A 24,215-nucleotide genomic window follows, 5' to 3' on the forward strand; every position below is an offset into this window, starting at 1 on the left:
GTTAATTATTCTCTTTGGGGCTCAGTTTATCATGTATAAAATGAAAGGGATGGATTAGATGGTATTTAAGGTCCCTTTTAGTTCCAAATCTATAAGCCCGTTCACCCCTTAGAACAGTTTGGAAAACCCTGCTCTGGGATCCAGAGCCTCCCACTTTTGTAACACCTCTGTCCCTGAATTGCCTGGTCGTTTGTGATGAGAGGACTGGGTGACTGCTGAGACCCGCTTGGCTTCCTCCCATTCATTTCTGACATTCAGTGTTCCAGAAGCCCTCCCAGCTCTGATAGTATAACAGCTCAGCGTTTTCTGTGACTGAGGTGGTGTTCTCTCCGAAGGTCTCCCCAACTTGTGCTCTCAGCTTGGATTCCCAGAGAGGACACTGCTCTACCTGTTGGATGTCAGGAACCCCCACTGGCATGTTCCAATTAGCAATAAGGTAGGGAAAACAGTTCAGCTTCAACCAGTGCGTTTTTTAATGAACGGAACAAGAACAGTTGTTACAGAAACACTCTCCCCACCTCCACAACCTGAGGCGTTGTTTTTGTTGTTCATTGTGTCTTTGTGGCTCCATGTGGGATTTTCTTGGCAGAGAAGCTGGAGTGGTTTGCCATTTCTTTCTCCAGACCTGATTAAAAAGGAGTTTGCCCCTGATAAAGAGACCAGTCAGGGCATAGAAAATCTTATTTATACATCAAAAAAATCTTATAACCACGTTGTGGTTGGGTTGTAGGAAAATTCCTTTACAATCTATGATTACATTAATTGAAATGAGAGTGGAACTCCCTTCTTTGCCCTGATGTTCAGGACTTCTGTGAACAAAATCAACACAGTCTTTACCTATTTCTTGGAATTTTAAGGAAGTGATTTAGGGTTTTGATTTTTGGCAAGGAGCTTTGATTTAGAGACATCTAATTTCTGTGCTGCTCGCACCTTTGTGTACTTTTAATTAAATGTCTTGTGTCTGAAGATAATGAGGACTCTCTAAACACCAAAGTGGAGACTTGTACAGTCTTGTGGGAGATTGGATGGTCTGCTCTGCAGCTACAGATCCATTTAAAAGAACAATTTTTAAAAGATGAACCTGTCCTGAAAGGAAGGTGAGAGAATGAGAAAAAGTGACCAGGATAACTGTTCTCAAGCTTTTGGAATCCTGTGTTTCTCATTAACAACATAGTTAAGATATGAATATTTACCCTTGGTATTCTTAGCAACTCTGGAATCCATTTGGTATACTTTGTAAGAGCCTTTGTTGGAGAAGACTCCTTTGCAGCTGTCAATACCCATGACTTTAAAACAAGGTAGAATGGGTTTCCTCATTTGCTAGGGTGTTGTGTCAGTAGGCAGGAGCCACCGAATTTCATTAGCATTTCCTTTGGACTTGGTAAATCCATTTCACTGATATTGGTTTGGATAATCTCTCCCCAAAGAGCCCTGCATCTTACTCCACCTCGGTGACTCAGTAGCATTATGGGTAAAGCTTTCTAGTTGAATTTTATCTCTTCCTGGCTAGAGCATGCTTGACTCCAGAGAAGATGGATGAATAGATTTCATTTCTCCAGGCCTCAGCATTAAAGGAGAGGCAGGAGAAAGGGGCCCAGGGAGTTTGAGAAAGCATTGATTTTAACATGGGACTGAATTTGAAAGAGAGGTGAGGAAACTGAATCAGCTAAAGCAGAAGATGGAGCTTGTGAATGCATGAGGCTGGGAATAATACTGTAACAAATTTTACAAGTAAGTACAGGACCTCCTGGAGACAGTTGAAATGTGTCATCTTTTTCTCTTCTAGACCATCCTTTGATTCTAGGTATGCATTTTATTTCTATAATCTAATTATAACCTGAACCAGGACTACTTTCTGTTTCCATTTGTACCACATGTAGTGCTGGGATCACAGTAGGTGCTCAGTAAATGAATCATGCGTTTAGAATAAGAGAAGCCTTTGCAGGACCGTTCATAGGTTCCCAAAGTGGGCAATACCACCCCAGGGGTTCTGGAATGACCTGGGCAGGGTGGTTGTTGTTTGAAATGTTGTTGAAAACATTAAAGGGTTAAAGAAAGCAGATTGGGGAGCACCGAGTAATTTTTTTAAAGGGGTCAGTAGGTCAAATAAATTTGAAAACCTTTGAATGTGATTTCTCCATTTTACAGGTGGTATACCTACATTTAGGAAACTTTTCTGTTTAGGTTTCTCAAAATGGAGAGTTTACTACAAGTGATTACTACCACTAGTATGAATGGGAGAAGGCTTTTCAAGCATGCATTCATTTAAAAATGCAAAATGGTGCCATTTCCACAGAAAGGCATTGTGGTATGCTGGGAGTAGCATCCCTGCAGTGAAAGGTGAGCATGGATGGGGTTGCTGAAGCAGGGTTTGAATTCCTCTGCCTCTCACTAGTCCTGGGACTGGCCAAATCATTTCACTTTTCTGAGTCTCCACATCTTTGTCAAATGGGCATCACTTGAAGCACCTACCTCATGGGGTGGCCCCTAGAAACTAGTAAGCTAGTAACTAGTAAGCTGTAAAAGGCTAAATAAAGGTAAACAGCTACTGCTAATTCTGGACATTTTGGATTTGTGAACCCTGAATTCCAGAGGAAATTTTTAAATTTTATTTTCCTTCTGCTCCTTAGGGACTCTCAATGTATCCATTTCATAAAATGAGACTTTAAATAGCAAAGGAGGCAATGTCAGCAATTTGTGCTCCTTGGGAAAAGTGTGGAAACACGTTTGCCAGCATAAAAGGCACCTGTCAAATACAGTGCCTAAATTGTGCTGCGCAGGCCTTAAGAGGCAAAGAGGCAGATAAACACAGAGCTATTTAGCAAATGGAAACACTAATCTTTTGGTAATTCTGCACCACTGAAGTCCCCATTTGTACAGCATTCCCCTGGCTTGGATTGATGATGACTGGTGTGCATTTATTTGTGTGTAGTGTTTAGGGTTGTTTTCATATGATTTCATAAGATATGGGTGATCCTGGTCTGGGGGTCATTTGACTGATATTGACATAGTTCCTGGATAAAATCTTGGCACATTTTTCAATTACGAGAATTGATCAGGTTTCTTGCTATACAGTGATAGCTGCAGCATCCTGAATGCTTTCATGAGACGCTGCTAGTTTATTCCATCACTGTTTCTTTATTAGAATGGCTGCTATGATCTAGGAATGCATTGCCAGTAGAACCACGACCCTGATGACTGAAATCTTCCTTTGCCTGTTGGCAGGTGCTAAGTGGGCTTTGAACAAACTGGGATTCATTGAATCTTCACGGGGATATTAGGAAAAGAAGTGCAAATTGACAAGAGAAAAGAGATTTGTTCCTTAACATCGTCACTTGACTCTTGGGTAAGAAATGTGAGGGGAGACAGAGACTGTTTCAATTAGTCATCCCCCCTGAGAAGCCGAGATGCTATCTGCAGCGCTGAAATAAACCATGCTGTTCTCTTGAGCAGAGAAAACAAGAAAATGGTTTATGTTCAGATAGGTCCATTTAGTTAGGACGACAGTCACGTAAATAACTACCTAAGAAAACAAAAGCAAAGACAGAAATGGGGAATTTGAATCGTTGACATAGAACCTTTGGGTTGGAAGTCATTTTGGGGTGGCTCCTGTACGTAGCCCCTGCACAACCAGACTTTGGGTCAGTGCCCATTCTGATGGACGAGAAGAAGGAAATGTGAACCCAGACCTCTTTTTACCTTCATTTTCCATCCATAAATACAAGCAATTTTTAATTTTCTTTCTCGTAAGAGAAATACAGACTCATGTTTGCACCCCCAAAATTCAAGAAATGGAATGGCAGTGTCATTCTTAGCCATGTCAGTGGTGTGATGCAGTAGAAGGGGCAGGATTTGGAGACCAAAGGCTGGGGTTGGACGTTAATTTGCCACGTAACATCGAACGATGCCTTGGTCACTCGGTGTTTCAGTTTCCTCATCAGCAAAATGTATGGGTTGAACTGGATGAACTTCAGAGTTTTGCTTTAAATTCAGTGATGCTTCTTTGTTTGAAAGTCCCTTTCCATCTTACATTCTGTTCTTTTGTAGGTGTTCCTCCTGCCAAAATTCTGTGGTTGGCCTTCTCTACTCCTTCCTCTCCACACTTCCTCTTGGTGATTTCTTCTGTTCCCTTGGCTTCACTTATCACTTCTACATGGATGACTCACGGATCTAGATTGCCAGCCCTAACATTTGTCCAGAGTTCTCCATTTCTGTTTGAACTACCTTCTCCGTTTGTCCACCATGATATCCACCTGCCACCTCAATCTCGTCACGGCCTACACTAAACTCAACTTCCCACCCAAATATTTTTTTTTGCCATTCCTTTTCTATTTAATTTGATGATGATGATGATGCTATACCAGTAGTAGCAGCACCAAGCATTTATATAGCACCTACCGTGTGCCAAGAACTGTGCTATGTGCTTTATAGTTAATGTCTCATTCGATTCTCACAAAACACTGAAAACGAGATGCTCTTATTATCCCTATTTTACAGTTAAGGAAACTGAAGCCAGCAGATTAAGTGACTTGGCTAGTGTCTCAGAGCTAGTAAATGTCTGAGGTGGCCTTTTAACTCAGGGCTTCCTGTCTCCAGGTCCATTGCTCTAGCAGATCCCATCTGGAGAACTTTTGGGAGGGGAGGAGTGAAAGTTCTATAGGGTAGGCAGGCATGGAGGGGATTCCCAGACTGTTGAGATCATAGATCACTTGGAATATTCGTAGAATAGGAATTTGTTGCTAGCTAATTTGGGGAAAATCCCACATTTGTGTGGTTTGTGATTCTGGCCACTCCAACATAGCTTTCTTGGTTCACAGTAGGTGAACGATTATAACCCAGTACGATAACATTATAGTTTCTACCATTTTCTTGCAAAATCTGTGTCAGTCCATAAGCTGATGCTCTTTGAATTTGTTTTTTCCTACTCCCTGCTGGCTATGGCCTGTTCCTGTCTTGCTGTTATAAAACTCTCTGTTTCTGTAAAACAAATCCACATGGTTCAATCGTTTATTCCATACTTCTTTGTTGGCATATTATTGATTGAGGTCATGCAGGCTTTTCTGTTATTATTAATTATTAAAAGAATACATTGGTGAGGCCTCATAGCTGTTTTGAAGTATTTTGAATCACAGCACTGTAGATTTTGAGCTGGAAAGTACAAAGTCACCAGTCCTTTCATTTTATAGAAGAGGACAGTGAGGTGCAAAAAGGTTTAAGTGGCTTATCTAAAGGCATACATAAGAGGTGACAGAGCTGAGATTTCAGTCTAGGCCAGCTGGCTCCAGAGTCAGCGTTCTGGCCCTTCCACCGCAGGGGAAGGAGACAAGAGGGATCATCCGCCTTTGCTCCAGGGGGCAGAGCAGCTATGGGATAATATCCACACAGGGATTTCTGCACCCTAAAGGGATGTGTAAATGATGACCGTTCACAGCAGTAACAGCAACAACCAGGAAAAATACACAGAAACTGCAAAGAGATTTCAGCTGGGTTTAAGGGAACCTTACTAACAGCCCAGGCTCTGCAGGAAGAGCTGAGTGGCCGCCTTTGGAGCTGATGGATTCCCTTTCCCCAGGAGTCTTCATGCAGAGGCTGAACCATAGCTTGTCAGACGTGCCTTGCAGTCAGGTGCCCTCCCAGGTCCCCTCTGAGGCTGAGATGCATTGACTTTTGCTGGTCTTTCATCTTGTACTTCTAATCAGTTGCCAAGTCTGGCCCATCCTCCCTCTGGGCACCATTCCTGCCTCATATTAGGCTCTTCCTTTTTTGCCCCCAGAGCCGCTGCAGTTTGAGGTCTTTATGTGTTTTGACTTACCCCCGCTTCATCAGAGGTGTGCCTACATCCACTCTTGGCCCTCACCCTCTGGCCTCTCTACATATCTTTCTGGTGTGCTGACAAGGATGCAGTGGGAACAGCAGGGTCAAGTGGGCTCTGGATTTGATCCAGAAGAGAGGACAGCTCTCAGACCACCTTTCCTCTTGTTTCTCAAAAGCCCTGGTCCAGCTTCCTAAAGCACAGCTCTGGCCCTCTGTCTTCCCTGATCAGGAATCTTGGGTGGCTTCCCCTTCTGTGGCTAACCCTTGATCCCTTCCTCTTGTGACTCTGGCCCAGTCTCTGGCTGGGCAGCTTTCTGGTCACACATCCTCCACCCCTGCCAGCACTGTCCTCTGCAGGTGGAAGAGACTGAAACCTGGCTAGTTGACTTGATTTGGCCACACCTGAGAGAAAAAGTAGCCTGTGTAAAGCACATCATGGCCTTTAAAATGCTGTCTGAACATGAGCTGTTATGATTAAATGCCAAGTCAGGATGAAGGATGCTCTGAATGATAGCACATGTTATTTACTGCATGCAATTATGTAGCAATTATGTAGCGCTTCAGGGTTTCAGAAATGCTTTTTGCCAACCACCCTGTAAAACAGGTGACACGAATGTCTTTATCAGCCTTTTCGAGAGGCCAACACGCAGTTCAGACGGCCCTCGCCACAACTCCCAATTACTCTTCACTCTTGAGCTTGTGAATTTCAGAGCCCGCATTCATGTTTCATTGCTCATGCTGCACATTCATTGGCCCTCTAGATACTCTCTCACAGGGGACTGACGCTTAACTCCAGTTGGATCATTGTGTATGACATGTAGATTCTGAATGAGAACACGTGTGAATGGAAGCGCTTTCAAGTGCCCCAGGCTTACTCTGCCAAGTCGAGGTTTTTTTTTTCTTTTCCATTCTTTCTTTTCTGAACAAATTGTTTTGTTTCTTATGTTTTATGTTTTCCTCATGGGTTTTATATGTTCATTTCCTTATTGAAACATCCAGTTTAAGACTAATTTTAGGAAAAGAAATGATGGATTCCAGTTTGAGTAGAGAATAAACTGCCCCACCCTGTCCTTTGTGAGTGCATGCTCATTCGTACACACACATGTGTGTGGGAGCTCTCAGCAGGCATACATGCACACACATGCACAGAGCTTTCACGAATGCACATATATGTGTGTGAGCTCTCAGCAGGCAGTCAGACTCCAACAAAACCCAGAATTATAGGCTCCTGAAGAGATAGGAATGATTGCTCCCAGTTGAGCAGGCGAATGCACACATCACCATGTAAAGAATGTTGCCTCTGCTGCTTCTCGAAGTATTTGTAATAAAGTGTCAGCAAATAAGACCCAAAAAGACACTTGCAGGAAGATGACCAGAGGCTCAAACCAAACGCCCTTGATTTAATGCAGATCCAATCCCTTTTGTGGCATGTGAAGCTCCCTAGGCTGGGACCACGGGTGGTGGTGGTTCCTGGCGTTCCTCTCTGATTTCAAGCTTTAGTGCCTGTAATCTAATTAACATTGAACTGAGTTTGGAGTACAGTGGCCTGTTTGGTTCAATAATAACACATTTATATGAAAGGTTAATGAAATGAATTTCCCTTCCATGCAATTCATTATAAAAATTGTTCTACAATCAACGCTGGCTAATGGAAAAGAGATTAAATATTCATGTCCATAAATTTCCCGTGTCATTTCTGATTTTCCTTAATCTCTGCCTCTATTGGTTGAAGTCTCTAAGTACAAGAAATTCTGAGCCCTAAACTGGTTATTGTTAGTTCTGCATCATATGCTACTAAAGCAGCCTTTTAAGAAAGAGACTTCTTCCTATAGCATCAGAGTTCTGGAGCTGGGTGGGACCTTAGTGGTCATTTAGTGAGATTCTCTTTTTTATAGAGGAGGAAACTGAGGCCTGGGCAGTCTTAAAAAAAAATCCCTTGCTCGTGGTCACACAGGTAGTAAATAGGAAAGCCATTTCTTGAACTGACTGGGCTTCTTTCTGTTATATCATGCTGGGTTTGGGGGGTACAAACCTGAAAGTGGGGGGCAAGTGAAAGGACTGGCCAGTTTACAAATGGAAGCTGTTCCTCTGTCTGTCTTCATCCACATTAAGAAAGGCATTTGAGGTAACTAGAAAGTGTCCTGTGGATGTCCAGTCCTGCCTTTGAGATGGCTTCTTTCTTTTGGGAGATAGAGGCTCTGGGAGCCAGGTGACAGCTGAGAGCAGCTCTTTCACTCCCAGCTCCTCCTGGGACCTTTTGTCTCTGCCACAGAAGAGAAGATGAGGCTGTTTAGGCTGTTTATCATGAGAGCAAAGAGATGGGGAATGGGGGGTTGGGTTAGATAAATCACTACTCATAAGCTAGATGGACTGTTCCCCCAAAGACCCTAGTTCTGTGTTTTCTGTTGTGACTCCTCAGCAGAAGCTTGATCAGCTTCAGGTTTTACCTCCAGACAGGTGGGGTGTTACTGAACTGCTTTTGTATCATTTTACTCTTACCTCCAAGAGTACTTGGCAAGAGTCTTGGAGTGTATATGGGTGCACTAGGCCAATCTAATTTGCTCCTTGGAAAGAACCCTGGACTTGGAGGCAGAAGATAGACTGGAGATTTAAAGTTTGACTCCCACGACATTTTTTCTTTCTTAGCTTCAGTTTCTTATACATAAAATGGGGCTCAAAGGACATAGATTTAGAGCAGGAAGGGGCCTTAGACATCAGTAGTCCAGGATTATCATTTCTGCCGCACTTCCCTCATAATACTGGTGTGAGAATTAAGTGAGGGAACATGGGTCACGTGCTTTGCGTTCTGTAGATAGGAGAATGTTCATTTCTACGTCAGGGTCCCAGGATGAAGCTCCCAGCCCATCTGTGCTTAGTAAATGGTTTTCATGCCTCGTTTCCAGTGGCCAGCACAGGTCTGAGCCTCTGACCTTAGCTAGATGCTCTGTAGCCAGTAAAGGTAGCCCATGTCCTCTAGCAGGTTGCCCCCTTTTCTTTCGCTTCCCTTCAGTCTCTCCCTGTCTCCCTGCTACCTACAGGTATGCCCCAGTCTCCTCTGTCCTCCTAAGCCCTCTAGTGCTTCTGCCATCCCCACTGACTTCTAGTCCCACGTCTCTCCTGCCCTTTGTGACTAAAGCCCTTGAACAGACTCTTTCTCCTCTTAATTCTCTATAATCTGACTTCCAACCTCAGCATTCAGCTGGACTTGCTCCCTCTAAAGTTGTCGTTGATCTCTTCATTACCAAATCCAATGGCCTTTTCTCCATCTTCATCCTTTCCTGACCTATGTGTGGCCTCTGACATTGTCCAGGACACCCCCGTTTCTGCCCTGGTTTTCTTCCTACCTCTCGGACTCTCAGTCCCCTTTGTTGGATCCTCATCCAGGTTACCCTGACTAAGCTTGACTGCCCCACAGGGACTTGTTTCCTTTTGTACTATTTCACATCAGCTTCTATGGATTCAGTTATCATCTTTGCTGATGAATCTTAAATCTACTTATTCAGTACTGCCCTAGACTTTCTGTCTTCCATCTTTAACTATCTATGGGATATTTTTAACTGATAACCTCTAGACATCTTAAACTTCATGTGTCCAAACTGAACTTTGCAGTGAGTTCAGTTTTGTACATTGTGCATCTCGGATGTCTGTGAGATTCTCCAGTAATAGTTGGAGATGCAAGACTGGAGATTAGCAGCGATATCGGGGTGGACAGGAAGCGCTGAGAGTCATCAGCAGAGAGACAATCTTTGACACTGTGGGAGCTTTTGAGATTGCCAAGTGAAATAAGATAGAGAAGAGGACCCAGGATAGAGCGTTAGGGGATGTCTGCTCTTAGTGCATGGTCTGGCTGCGGATTCAGCAGAGGCACCAAACAGAACCAGGAGAGAGCCGGTTAAGGTAACGCTAGAGAGAAGGGAATATCGAGGAGAAGAGATTGGTCAGCGGTGACCAAGGCTGCAGACACGGCAAGAAGGGTAAGCATTTAGAAAGTAAGGGATTGTGAATCACTTTGGGGAGGGCAGTTTTGGTGGAAGGAAGAGACCAGAAGTCAGATGAGAAAAGGGACAGGAAGGGAGTGAACATTTTTTAGCACCTACTATGGGTCAGGCACTGTGTGAAGCACTTTCTCAAAGAACTGCAAACTGCTGACAACTCCTGAGAGATTTCTCCAAGTCAGTGATAAGACAACTGAGAATTAATCTGACATCTGTGAGATTTTATGCCACATCCAGTAAATTGGCAAGGATGACAAAGGACAGGAATAGCCACTATTCAAGGCACATGAATACCTTGTTTGTGACGCTCTGAATCGGTGTCTGGGGTAGGGAACCTTCTGCCTCAAGGCCACATGTAGTCCCCTAGCTACAGGTTCTCCACCCTTGGTCTAGAAACTAATTTGGAATTTGGATTTTGGAATTATGCTCAAAATGTGATTAAAATCTTCCTATCCTTTGACTTTGAGATTAACATATATACCCCCACTAGACACATATCCCACGAAGGACAAAGACTTCTCTCCTATATGTACTTCATAGAAATAACTTGAAGGCCAAGATGGCAGAGTAAAGGAAAGGATTCACCTGAGCTCTTCCAAATTCACCTCCAGATATTTACAGATATCTCAATTGATCCTTACAATAACCCTTGAAAGTAGGTATTATTATTATCCCAATTTTTAGGCAAATGTGGTTGTGGCAAACATAGTTTAAGTGACTTATTAGGGTCACTTAGCTAGTTAAGTGTCTGAGGTCAAATGTGAACCCAGGACTTCCTGACTCCAGGCTCAGCTGTCTAGCCACAGCCATTGAAAATTAAGAAGAGGTTCAGAGGAAAGGATGTGGAGGCAATTCTAGGAGGAAGGGATGTGGAGGCAATTCTAGGAGGCCTTCTCAAGGAGTTTAGTTCCCAAAGACAGGAGAGATAGGGGATGATAGTTAGCAGAGATGGATGGATCAAGAGAAGGTTTTTGAGGATAGGAGAGACACAGGAGTGGTGTAGGCAGCAGACAAGGAACAAGCAGAGAGGGATAGACTGACCATCAGTGCGAGAGTGGGGATGATAGAGGGATGGAGGAATATCTGTTGATGATAGTGGCCGAAAGCATCTGAGTGACAGCTGAGCATCTGAGATGAGGAAGAGAGAAGAGGGGGCTGTCTGAAAGAAAAGCAAAGCAGGCCCTGCCCAGAAGCCCCTACACTCTGTGCTATTTCACTGCCCTCACCATCAAGTCCCAGTGTCCCTGCCCAGTAGGAGGCCACCATGGGAAGCGTTAGTTGATGGAGATGATAATGTAATGATGAGATGATGACGATGGTAATGATCATGGCAGCAAGCAGCATTGTCCAGGGGAGCCCAAAGACTTGTTTCTGAAGTCTCCCCGTGATCTTGGGAAAGTGCCAAAGCCCTCATTTCCCCCTGTCCTCGTATGCTCAATGAGGTCGTTGCACCCTAAGACCTCTTGCATTTCTAAGTCCTGCGTCCTGCAGAGACCTTATGGTTTCTCAGGGTCTTTAGGATGGGTAGGCGAGGAAGTTTTTTATATCAAGGAGGGAAAAAGAGAAGTTTGTTTTAGTAAGAATAGTACTGTCCCACTTTTGTACTGCCCTTCAATGAATAACTGGCTGGAAATTCTGGAACTCCCCCAAAAAGGGGAGGGGGAAGAATGAAATCCTCAGTTGCCCTCTCCTGGGCCCCCTCCCTCTCCTCCAGCTGAAGCAAAGGGCAGCAGGGAGGGGGCCGGGCAGGATTAGAGGAAGGGAGGTCTTCTGCTGGCATGCGCTCAGGCTGAGAGCCCCTTCGTCAGTGCCCTTTCCCCTCCTCTTTCTTTCTTTGCCATCCCTTTTCTGAATGCTAAGTGTTCCAAGTAAACACTCAGAATCACTCAAGTCCCAGTGTGAACTTGATGCCACAGCTTGAACTTGACATGGGGACTTGCCTCCCTCTTACAGGGGCAGATAAATTAGGGTTTTCAATGCCTGCATTTGGCAGACAGAGTTGAATGTGTTTCTCTGTCAACGAGATAGTAAATGTTCGAGCTTAGCCATACAAATGTGAGACACTGTTACTAATCGGCAAGGCTTCTTTATTTAAGAGTTGTCCAGTCTATCCAAGGCATAACTCCCTGCAGCATCTGGGACAAGTGGGGATCTCACCTTTGCTTGGACACCTCCAGTGATCATGTGAAACTCAATTCCTCCTAAGTAGCCCCTTCTATTGCTGGATAGCTCCAGTATTTCATAGTTTTCTTTAGTTTGAGTTGAGCCAGACTTTCTTGGGTTTCTAATCTTTGACCCTCTCTGTTTGACCTCTGGAGCTGAGAAGTTTATTTACTGTTCCAGTATTTGGAGGAAGAGATCATGTTCTCTCTAAATCTTACCTCCTCAGGATAAACTGTCCCCAGGTCCTTCAACTATTCTCCATAAGAAATAGTTTCAGGTTCCTTCCCATCCTGTTTCCTTTCTGTTGGCCTTAATGCCCCTGCTAAAATGTAGTGTGTAGATCTAAGAACGGTAGTCCAGATGGAATCTGATGGGGGCAGAGCACTGAGTAAGATGACCAGACTTATTATGTTTCTTCTTGACTGTGTTCAATAACATAGATATGTCTGATCATGCATGTTTAATTCTTTTGCTTTTTGTATTGATTTTTGAGCCTTCTTATAGATTTTGTTATTGGTTCAAGATTTGGTCATGAATTTTTACTTGGAATATTTTTAGCTTACTTGTAATATGAAATTTTAGAAACGAGATTGCCAGCTTTCAATTTTAGATAGAATTTACACTTTCTTGCCTTTTATATCCTAACAACCTAAATATGAAAGGAGAAAAATAGCAGCAAATGTCTGTAAATACATTAAAAATTAAAATTGCGGATGGGCCCAGTGAGAGGAAATGACTATGAAATAGTGTGAAAATGCAGTCTCCAGTTATTATTGTCCTACAGGACTCTGAGGTTTAACAGCTGCTGATGGTTTAGACTAATTGAGATTTGATGAGTCACTCTATAAAATTTCTCATATTTATCCTTTTGTGCTGTTTTTGAATGAGGAGGGAAAGGAATGTATTGTATTGATCAGATGAATGAGAGACTCAAGTAGGTCCTGGGTGCTGTGACTGAAAGAAGCAAGTTCTTAAGGTATCAGGAAAACAAGAATGATCCCATGTTCATCAAGTGCTTTGGGAACGGTTTTCCTCAGTGTAATTTTCTGATGTGGTGATTATGGCAGGGAATGGATGCTTTCATGGAGGCAAAATGATTTTATAAATGTTGAGAGTAGAACTTGCATCTAGGCCTTCTGACTCCCATGTGCAGTGCTCTTTCCACAACATCAGATGGTAACAAAAAGGAACAAGAATTACATTAAGCTAAACCCCAAACCTGTAACTAAGTCATGAGTTGACCTTCGGCAAGTTATTAAATCTCACTGGGCTGTCACTTTCTGGCCAATAAAATATGGTGGTAATAATGCCACTCCTCTGGGTCACTTCCTCAACTTCCCCAACTCCTGGGTTAGGTCTCTGGAGGGCTGCTACTCTCTGGTTCTAGATGTAACTCTTTGGTAATGCCCTCTGTGCACACTGTAGCTCATGAACCCCTACAAGGGGGCCTCCCATTAATAGTCATCCGGTAGACACTGTTGGCTCTTAGCTCAGATATGTCCACATAGTCTAAATAATTGCAATAAATAATGTTTTCCATGAACTTGAGGCAGTGCTCCACAAACAGATGTGTCCATGGGAAGAATGGGATCAAATTTAAAGTGCAGTTTTTGTGAGGCCTAGAGTAGTGTGTGTGGTGGCTGTGCAGCAAAGGCAGCTCCTGGCACTGTGGGACCTGGAACTCTCTTCTCTCTTTGTAGAGTCTTTATGTAACTCTCCTTGAATATGGCCTCTCTACCGGACAAGTGTTCAACTGGCTTCCAAGGGTCTATTCCTCTCCACAATTTGATTCTCTCTCGAGTCCATAGCTGGGTCTTTCCCCGGCTGCCAGGGTCTTTGTTCCTGGAAGCTATTTCCTCCACCCGCTACTTTTCAGCATCATGTCTCTCTCAATGTGTGTCTCCATTCCCTCAATTATGGCTCAGGTTTTCTCAGTGGATGGGCTCTTGACTGTCAGATAATGTGTCTCACTCCTGGCAAGTTGTTCCTAGAAGCCAGAGCGGTTGGGAATAGAGAGGAGAGGGAAATACCTTTCTTCTTCCCCCCACAGGGGTTTCCTCAAGAAAGGACTCCCAAACCTGGACTTCCTCTAAGAAATGTTATCTTCAAACCCGTTTAAAAGCATGCAGAGGGAGTTCTGATTGTTTTTTTCACCCTTCAATTCCATCAGTAGAAGGTGTTCGTAAATCATAAAGGAATCAAGGCATATGTAGCTTAATACTTCATTACCTAACACCATATGATTATAGAGTATGTGTGTGTGTGTGTGTGTGTGTGTGTGTGTGTGTGTGTGTGTGTGTGTATGGAAGGTTAGTCAAGATCAATGCTCCCAATTCTTTTGCCTCCCCCCAAGGATTGTTATATGATGTGTATGAACAGGTTGGAAAATGTACAAAGACACACGCATGTGTATTTACATCTACCTGTATCTTTAATAAAAGAGACAATAATATATCTCCAATAATAAATTTTATGATTATCTATGTCTGCATAGACATAGATCAAGACATTGATTGTGAGTTGTATTCAGCTATAGTAAAATTCCATCCAGACTCCATTAAGAGTATTTATTATAAATGCATGGTGATTTGGGTCAAAGTTTACCTTTCCTGAAAGCATTTGCAGAGCAGATTTATAAGGTAAACATTCTTACATGAAGAATATTTGACCTGCTTAAGAGAACAAGTTGTTTCAGACCATTAGAAGCACATATTACAATGAATGTCTGTTAGTTACACAGAACTTCTCACCCTTTCATTAAAGCAGGTTCACAGATCTGTGCTTGGTAATATAACACTTAATTAGCCTAGTTCATGTTGCCGTACGTACTGAAAGTCATTTAAGTTCGCATGAAAAGAAATTTATGATTCAAACTTTCCTCTAATTTAGATTTGACCTTCCTCCATTCCCTCTTTCTCCAGTAAATAGTATTTTTTTTACTTTAATCACTGATGATAACCTTACTTTATAAACTGATCCAGTTAAAGAATAGGAACAATGATGGAGATGGTTTATTTTATATAATTATAACTTTGTTTTAAATGATTAAATATGAAAAACATGTATGTACCAGTTATGCTCCTCTGTGTTACTCTGATTATCTTTAAAGATAAGCATTACTATGACAATTTAACTGATTAGCCATATCTGGAATGATTTCAAAAGAAAAATTCAGCCAAGGAAGTTTATTAGCTATGACTCCAACACCACAGGAGATGCTGAGGGAGTCTGGGAGCAGGATGAAAAGGAACCTCCAGTGTCAGTGGCGTGCTCATTCTTTCAGCAAGCACTGATTTAGCACTTGGTCTGGATCAGGCAGACGCTCTGCTCGATGCTAGGTCCTAGTGAGACAAAGGGAGAAAGCAAGAGTTCCTGCACTTGAGGAGCTCATGTTCTATTCCAGGACATTGGAGGAAAGGAACAATGTGGGTGTAACATGTATGTGAAGACAGACTAGGTAAGGAGGAAACACAAAAGATTTTGGTGAGGTAAGGCACCAGAAAATGGTGAGGGATTCTGGGATGTGGAAGTGAGAAGAAAAGCGTATTTCATACATGGAATCGTCTGGGCTAGGCATGAGATGGGAGGCAGGGTGCCACGCGCACACACACACACACACACACACACACACACACGAAATAAAGAACAGACCGCAGTCATCCCCAGAGTGTTTCAGTGCTTCATACTTCTCTTTGCACTTGGTGCTGTCTCTGTAGTCTAGTAGAATGCAGGCTCCTGAGAACAGGCATTATTTTTTTATCTTTGTGTCTCCTCCCTATCCCAGTGCCTTGGATATAGTTGACAGTTGGCAAATGCTTGTTGTATGGAATATGATTTCTAGATAGTAAGTTCTTGAGCATGTCGTAGGAGGGAATGATCAGAAATATGGCCCACCTGGACATTCATAGCAGGTTTGAAGTCTCCACTCTTGGGAAACAGTGGCTTAAGAAGAAGAAAATGTTTGCTTTAGCTAGGATTCTTTTTGTCTCTGGTGGTTGGTTGTTTGTTCTGGCTTTGTGACATCATCGATCTTCCTGCAGTCCTGTTTAAAATGCTTCCTATCTTTTTATATTTCTAGGCATACTTCCGACAGGGTGTTGCCCTCCAGTATCTTGGACGCCATGCAGATGCTCTGGCAGCCTTTGCATCAGGCTTGGCTCAGGATCCCAAGAGTCTACAACTTCTGGTTGGGATGGTGGAAGCTGCCATGAAATCTCCCATGCGAGGTAAGACTATGGAAAGTACTTGAAATAGCAATGATATGGAGTTGGAAATTCCTACCTCGAAAGGTCTCTTGGTCTTGGGCAACCCAGTATTGGGCAAGAAGTCCTTCTCTAAGATCTAATATTTCATGTAGAAAGAAAATTGATATCTAGTATTGCAAGCTAATGAGGCAGCATTAGACAGAGAGATAGGAGATAGGGTCCACAGACCAATTTTGCCACTGACTGGATGTCACTGACCATGTGTGTGTTCCGTTCCTCACTGGCAGTTCAGTTGTCTGGAGAGTATGTTTTCTGCTGCCTTGTTCCCTGTGAAATACCAAGGTAATACCATAGCAACCTCTATGAATGTGTATATGTATTTCCAGGGTAAATTCACAAAATATAAAAAACTGTCTTCCTCAAAGGCAAAACCAAAATATTTATTTGGGGCATCATTAGAATACCAGTAGGCAAGATTTAACACGGTACTTACCACTAATCCAAGGAGCACCTTGAGCCTTCTTTCTGTCAGGTCTCCTCACATGAACAAGTTCCCCTAGACAAATCCCTCCATCTACCCACACACAGCTTGCTTCTCTCTCTCTCTTTCTCTCTCCCTCTCCCTCTCCCTCTCCCTCTGCCTCTGCCTCTGCCTCTACCTCTACCTCAACCTCTCCCTCTCCCTCAGCTGTGCCTGCCCATGCTCGTGCTCTCTGTCTGTCCCTCTGTCTCTGCCTCTCTCTGTCTCTGTCTCTCCTACTTGGACAAGCTCCTCCCAGTCTGAGCCCCATGTGACCACAGGCTCCATGTGTTAGGCCTATTAATGGGCAGGAAAGATCTTCCTATTCTATTAACGTTACAGCCTGGAGAGAACATCTTTCTCGCTTGTGTCTCCTACAGTCTTTCTCTTCCAAAGCTCCCTTCTGCTGCCGCTTCAGACTTCATTAAAGTGAAAGTGACCTCTCCTTCTCTCTTTGGTTTCTTCTTGAACCCTTTGTTTGGATCCCTCCTGGGCTGTTCGTTACAGATCTGACCATATATTCTATTTATCACTGGATGTACTCTCCTTATCCTAGGAGACTGTGAGCTCCTTTAGTATAGACTTGCACTGGACACTTTTTTGCTATTTTGTTCCCCATCTTAGTGCCTTTGCACATATTTGGATTGTATTCCCTTCTTTTTGACTCTGAGAATGCCTAGCTTCCTTCAGCTGAGCTCAAAGACTCTAACTACAGGAGATCTCTTTTGATCCCCTCTTTTTAATTTTCCCTAGTATTTGCTTCTATGATGGTGCCCCAATAGAATATTAATTCTGCAAGGGCAAGGACAGTTTTGTTTTAGTGTTTGTATTCTGGGCCTAGGACATTGCCTGGACAGCCTTAGCAGCCACAGCCACAACACACACACACACACACACTCACACATACACACAAACTCACACACACATACTCACACACATGCATTTATGCATCTTTAGGTAAAGGAGAGATTTTAAATTTTTCTGTGCTCATTTGATTTGACTAAAACTTCCCTAAAATAGTCCATTTACATTTTAATTTTATTTAATTTTTTTAAATCTTAAGGAAATCAGTGTGTTTTCTTTGGGAGTGATTCATATTTATCAGAAGTATCTTATTGTCAATTAGAAAGGACCTTAGGAGTTTTCAGCTTTCAAAGAGAAATTAGGAAGAACCCCTACAGGAGGGATTCTTAGCCATTTTTGTGTCTAGCATCCCATTGGTAGACCAGTGAAACCTAAGTGCTGATTTTTAGAATATGCTTTTTTAAGGCATAAAGTGAAGGAAAGCAACTATGTTGAAGTAGGTATCCAGATTTGTTAAAAAGAAACTCCCAGATCCAGGTAAAGAGTCCCTGCTAAAGCAGTTCTTAGAATAAGGGAAAAACTAAGACTGGAACCAAGATATAGGCATAACAGAGGAACAGCTGAACTCCTCATCCCCACCCCAAACTTCTCCATAAAATTCTGGAAGATAGCCCAGCCTAAGTTCTGACCAGGAAATCTAAGAGCAAGTCACGCTGTGTCATTTTTACAGCCCAGGTCAGCATAAGAATCCTACAATAAAACCCTTTTATGGTGACAGGGGTGCTCAACTCACAGTCCCAGAAGAAGGGAATGACTCCAAAGCATCTTCAAAAAAGACTTCAAGAAAAGCTGTGTGTGACTTGTGTATAAGGGGGACCAGAATTCCTAGAAGATATGAAGCAAGAGCATGAAAAGAGAGCTTAACATAAGTTTAAAAACCAAATGAGAACACTAACAGAAAAATGGGAAAAGAAATGAGAGATATTGAAGAAAGATTTGGAAAGAAAAATAATAGCATAACTCAAGAGAGAAAAAAACCTTACCTGAAAAAACAACTCCTTGAAAATTAGAATTAACCCAGTAGATGCTTCCATTGATTCTGTGAGACAAGAAATACTAAAACCAAAATCAAAAGACTGATTAAAATAGAAGAAAACATAAAGAATCTTGTAGTAAAAACAATTGACCTAAAAAGAGATCAAGGAGCCTGGACACCATATTTCAAGAAATTGTGAAAAAAAAACTGCCCAGATCTTTTAGAACCAGAGACAAAGTACAAATAGAACCTACCAAAGTCACCTCCTGAAAACCCCCCAAATGATGACTCCAAGGAATGTTATAGCCAAAATCCACAGGAAAAATACTGCAAGCAGCCAGAAAGAAAGAATTCAAGTACTGAAGATCTGCAGTCAGATTGGTCAAGGTTTATTTTTTTTAATATATTCAATTTATTTATTTTTAATGGTTTACAATCACTACCATAAAACTTAGATTTTTTTCCCCCTATCTTCTCCCCACTACACCTCTGCCTCCCCAAGACAGCATACAATTCTATATAGGATGTACACATACGTTCCTATTGAATACATTTTCATTATAGTCATGCTGTGTAGAAGAAGTAAAATAAATGGGAGAAATCATATAACAAACCAAAACATAATACACACACACACACACACACACACACAAATGATCTGCTGCATTCTGTGATTGAATTCCATGGTTCTTTCTCTGAATGTAGAAGGCATTTTGCCTTAGAAGACCATTGGGAATTTTTTTTTAAATGTCCTTGCACTGCTATGAAGATACAAGTCTACCAGAAAAAATTCTCGCATACTTTGGTCATTGTGTGCACAAAGTTCTCCTGGTTCTGCTCCTTTCATTCAGCATCAGATCATATAAGTCTTTCCAGGCCTTTCTGAAATCTTCTTGTTCATCATTTCTTATGGCACAATAGTATTCCATTACATTCATGTACCATAATTTATTCAACCATTCCCCAATTGATGGCCATCCCTTTGATTTCCAGTTTTTGGCAACTACAAAGAGTGCTACTATAAATATTTCTGTACATGTGGGACCCTTTCCCATTTTTATGAACTCTTGGGGATACAGTCCTAGAAGCGATATTGCTGGGTCAAAGGGTATGCACATTTTTGTAGCCCTTTGGGCATAGTTCCAAACCGCTCTCCAGAATGGTTGGATGAGCTCACAGCTCCACCAACAATGAATTAATGTTCCAACTCTCCCATATGCTCGCCAACATTTATCATTTTCCTGTTCTCTCATGTTTGCCAATCTAATAGGTGTGATGTGGTACCTCAGGGTTGTTTTGATTTGCATCTCTCTAATCAAAAGTGATTTCGAGCATGTTTTCATATGATTATAGATATCTTTAATTTCTTCCTCTGAAAATTGCCTGTTCACATCCTTTGACCATTTTTCAATTGGGGAATGACTTGTATTGTTGTACATTTGACTCAGTTCTCTATATATTCTAGAAATGAGGCCTTTGTCCCCGAGATTAGCTATCAAAATTTTTTTCCCAATATACTACATCCCTCTGAATTTTGGTTGCATTGGGTTTGGTTGTGCAAAAACTTTTCAGTTTAATGTAATCAAACCATCTTGCACTTCATAATGCTTTCTATTTCTTCTTTAGTCAAAAATTCTTCCCTTCTCCATAAATCTGACAAATGCATTATCCTTTGCTCCTCTAGTTTGTCCATGAAATCAATCTTTATATCTAGACTTTGTACCCATTTGGACTTTATTCTTGTGTAGGGTGTCAGGCATGGGTCTATGCCTAGTTTCTGCCACACTGTTATCCAGTTTTCCCAGCAGTTTTTGTCAAACAGTGAGTTCTTATCCCAGAAACTGGGGTCTTTGGGTTTATCAAACAGGAGGTTGCTATATTCCTTGCCTACTATGTCTTGAGTACCTATCCTATTCCACTTGTCTACCCTTCTGTTTCTTAGCCTGTACCAAGTGGTTTTGATAATTGCTGCTTTCTAATACAATTTGAGATCTGGTAGCACTAGGCCACCTTCCCTAGCATTTCTTTTCATTAATCCCTTTGATACTCTGGACCATTTGTTCTTCCAGATGAATTTTGATATTATTTTATCCAGCTCTAGAAAATAATTATCTGATAGTTTAATTGGTATGGCACTGAATAAGTAAATTAATTTAGGTAGAATTGTCATTTTTATTGTATTAGCTCGGCCTACCCATGAGCAACTGATGTTTTTCCACTTACTTAGATCTGACTTTATTTGTGTAAAAAGTGTCTTGTAATTGTGTTCATATATATAGTCCCTGGGTTAGTTTTGGCAGGTAAACTCCCAAATATTTTATAGTGTCTGCCCTAGCATTAAATGGAATTTTTCTTTCTGTCTCTTGCTGTTGTTATTAATATATAGGAATGCAGAAGATTTTTGCAGGTTTATTTTGTAACTTGCAGCTTTGCCAAAGTTGTTTATTATTTCAGGTAGTTTTTTACTTGAATCTCTGGGATTCTCTGAGTATATCATCATATCATCTGCAAAGAGTGATAACTTAGTTTCTTCTTTGCCTATTCTTATTCCTTCAATTTCTTTATCTTGTCTAATTGCTACAGCTAACATTTCTAGTACCATATGAAAAATAGTGGACATCCTTGTTTCACCCCTGATCTTATTGGAAATGCATCTAGCTTAAATCCATTGCATATAATGCTTGCTGAAGGTTTTAGGTAAATTCTCCTTATTATTTTATGGAAAGTTCCCTTTATTCCTATGTTCTCCAGTGTTTTTTAATAGGAATGGGTATTGTATTTTGTCAAAAGCTTTTTCTGCATCTATTGAGATAATCATGTGATTTTTGTTAGTTTTGTTGTTGATATGGTCGATAATGCTAAAAGTTTTCCTAATATTGAACCAGCCCTGCATTCCTGGTATGAATCCTACCTGATCATAATGTATTATTCTTGTGATAAGATGCTGTATTCATTTTGCTAAAATCTTATTTAAAATTTTTGCTTCTATAGTCATTGGAGAAATTGGTCTATAATTTTCTTTCTTTGTTTTGTCTCTTCCTGGTTTAGATATCAAAGTCATGTTTGTATCATAAAAAGAATTTGGGAGGACTCCTTCTTCCCCAGTTTTCAAAAATTGTCTATATAGTATTGGAATTAACTGTTCTTTAAATGTTTCATAGAATTCACTTATAAATTCATCTGGCCCTGGAGATTTTTCCTAGGGAGTTCATTGATGGCTTGTTCAATTTCTTTTTCTGAGATAGGATTGTTTAAATATTCAACTTTTTCTTCTGTTAATCTGGACAATTATTATTTTTTAAAATACTCATCTATCTCATTTAGATTGTCAAATTTGTGGGCATATTGGGCAAGGTTTAATAGCAATCACTTCAACAAGTGGAGAGTTTAGAATACAGTATTAAAGGAGACAAGGGACATAGATTCACCACCAGGAATAATGTATCTGAACAAACTGAGTATATAATCTTTTGGGGGGAAATGGATTTTTTTTTTAATAATTAAATTTATTTATTTAACTTTTAACATTCATTTTCACAAAATTTTGGGTTACAAATTTTCTCCCCTTTTATACCCTCCCCCCCCCCAAACACCAAGCATTCTAATTGCCCCTGTGACCAATCTGCTCTCTCTTCTATCATCCCTCTCTGCCCTTGTCTCCATCTTCTCTTTTGTCCTGTAGGGCCAGATAGCTTTCTGTGCCCCTTTACCTGTATTTCTTATTTCCTAGTGGTAAGAACATTACAGTTGATCCTAACACTTTGAGTTCCAACTTCTTTACCTCCCTCCCTCTCCACCCCTTCCCTTTGGAAGGCAAGCAATTCAATATAGGCCAAATCTGTGTAGTTTTGCAAAATGACTTCCATAATAGTTGTGTTGTATACGACTAACTATATTTCCCTCCATCCTATCCTGTCCCCCATTACTTCTATTCTCTTTTGATCCTATCCCTCCCCATGAGTGTCGACCTCGAATTGCATTCTCCTCCCCATGCCCTCCCTTCTATCATCCCCCCCACCCTGCTTGTCCCCTTATCCCCCACTTTCCTGTATTGTGAGATAGGTTTTCCTACCAAAATGAGTGTGCATTTTATTCTTTCCTTTAGTGGAATGTGATGAGAGTAGACTTCATGTTTTTCTCTCACTTCCCCTCTTTATCCCTCCACTAATGAGTCTTTTGCTTGCCTCTTTTATGAGAGATAATTTGCCCCATTCAATTTCTCCCTTTCTCCTCCCAAAGTATTTCTCTCTCACTGCTTGATTTCATTTTTTTTTTAAAGATATGATCCCATCCTCTTCAATTCACTCTGTGCACTCTGTCTCTATGTATGTGTGCGTGTGTGCATGTGTGTGTGTGTAATCCCACCCAGTACCCAGATACTGAAATGTTTCAAGAGTTACAAATATTGTCTTTCCATGTAGGAATGTAAACACTTCAACTTTAATAAGTCCCTTATGACTTCTCTTTCCTGTTCACCTTTTCATGGTTCTCTTCATTCTTGTGTTTGAAAGTCAAATTTTCCTTTCAGCTCTGGTCTTTTCATCAAGAATGCATGAAAATCCTCTATTTCATTGAAAGACCATTTTTTCCCCTGAAGTATTATACTCAGTTTTGCTGGGTAGGTGATTCTTGGTTTTAGTCCTAGTTCCTTTGACTTCTGGAATATCCTATTCCATGCCCTTCGATCCCTTAATGTAGAGGCTGCTAGATCTTGTGTTATCCTGATTGTATTTCCACAGTACTTGAATTGTTTCTTTCTAGCTGCTTGCAATATTTTCTCCTTGACCTGGGAACTCTGGAATTTGGCCACAATGTTCCTAGGAGTTTCTCTTTTTAGATCTCTTTCAAGCGGTGTTCTGTGGATTCCTTGAATATTTATTTTGCCCTCTGGTTCTAGAATCTCAGGGCAGTTTTCCTTGATAATTTCATGAAAGATGATGTCTAGGCTCTTCTTTTGATCATGGCTTTCAGGTAGTCCCAAAATTTTTAAATTGTCTCTCCTGAATCTATTTTCCAGGTCAGTTGTTTTTCCAATGAGATATTTCACATTATCTTCCATTTTTCCATTCTTTTGGTTTTGTATTGTGATATCATGCTTTCTCACAAAGTCCTTAGCCTCCATCTGTGCCATTCTAGTTTTGAAAGAACTATTTTCTTCAGTGAGCTTTTGAATCTCCTTTTCCATTTGGCTAATTCTGCTTTTGAAAGCATTCTTCTCCTCATTTGCTTTTTGAACCTCTTTTGCCAATTGAGTTAGGCTAGTTTTCAAGGTGTTAATTTCTTCAAAATTTTTTTGGGTCTCCTTTAGCAGGGAGCTGATCTGCTTTTCATGCTTTTCTTTCATCTCTCTCATTTCTCTTCCCAGTTTTTCCTCCACCTCTCTAACTTGATTTTCAAAATTCTTTTTGAGCTCTTCCATGGCCTGAGCCCATTGGGTGGGCTGGGACACAGAAGCCTTGATTTCTGTGTCTTTGCCTGATGGTAAGCATTGTTCTTCCTCATCAGAAAGGAAGGGAGGAAATGCCTGTTCGCCAAGAAAGTAACCTTCTATGGTCTTATTTCTTTTCCCTTTTCTGGGCATTTTCCCAGCCAGTGACTTGACCTCTGAATATTCTCTTCACACCCACCTCGAGTCCTGATCCTCCCAGCCAGCGTTTGGGGTCTGAGATTCAAATGCT

General features: G+C 41.4%; 1 protein-coding gene across 3 annotated transcripts in view; it reads left to right on the forward strand.

The window, feature by feature from the left end:
- TTC28 (tetratricopeptide repeat domain 28) overlaps positions 1 to 24,215 on the forward strand; it is a 702,579-nt gene that overhangs the window by 372,965 nt on the left and 305,399 nt on the right. For all 3 annotated transcript variants that reach the window (XM_072600072.1, XM_072600073.1, XM_072600074.1), the window contains exon 3: positions 16,051 to 16,198. In XM_072600072.1, the coding sequence (XP_072456173.1) occupies positions 16,051 to 16,198 (148 nt within the window). The remainder of the gene's footprint in view (positions 1 to 16,050; positions 16,199 to 24,215) is intronic.

This window comes from Notamacropus eugenii, chromosome 4 (assembly GCF_028372415.1).
Source record: "Notamacropus eugenii isolate mMacEug1 chromosome 4, mMacEug1.pri_v2, whole genome shotgun sequence".
NCBI lineage: Eukaryota > Metazoa > Chordata > Mammalia > Diprotodontia > Macropodidae > Notamacropus > Notamacropus eugenii.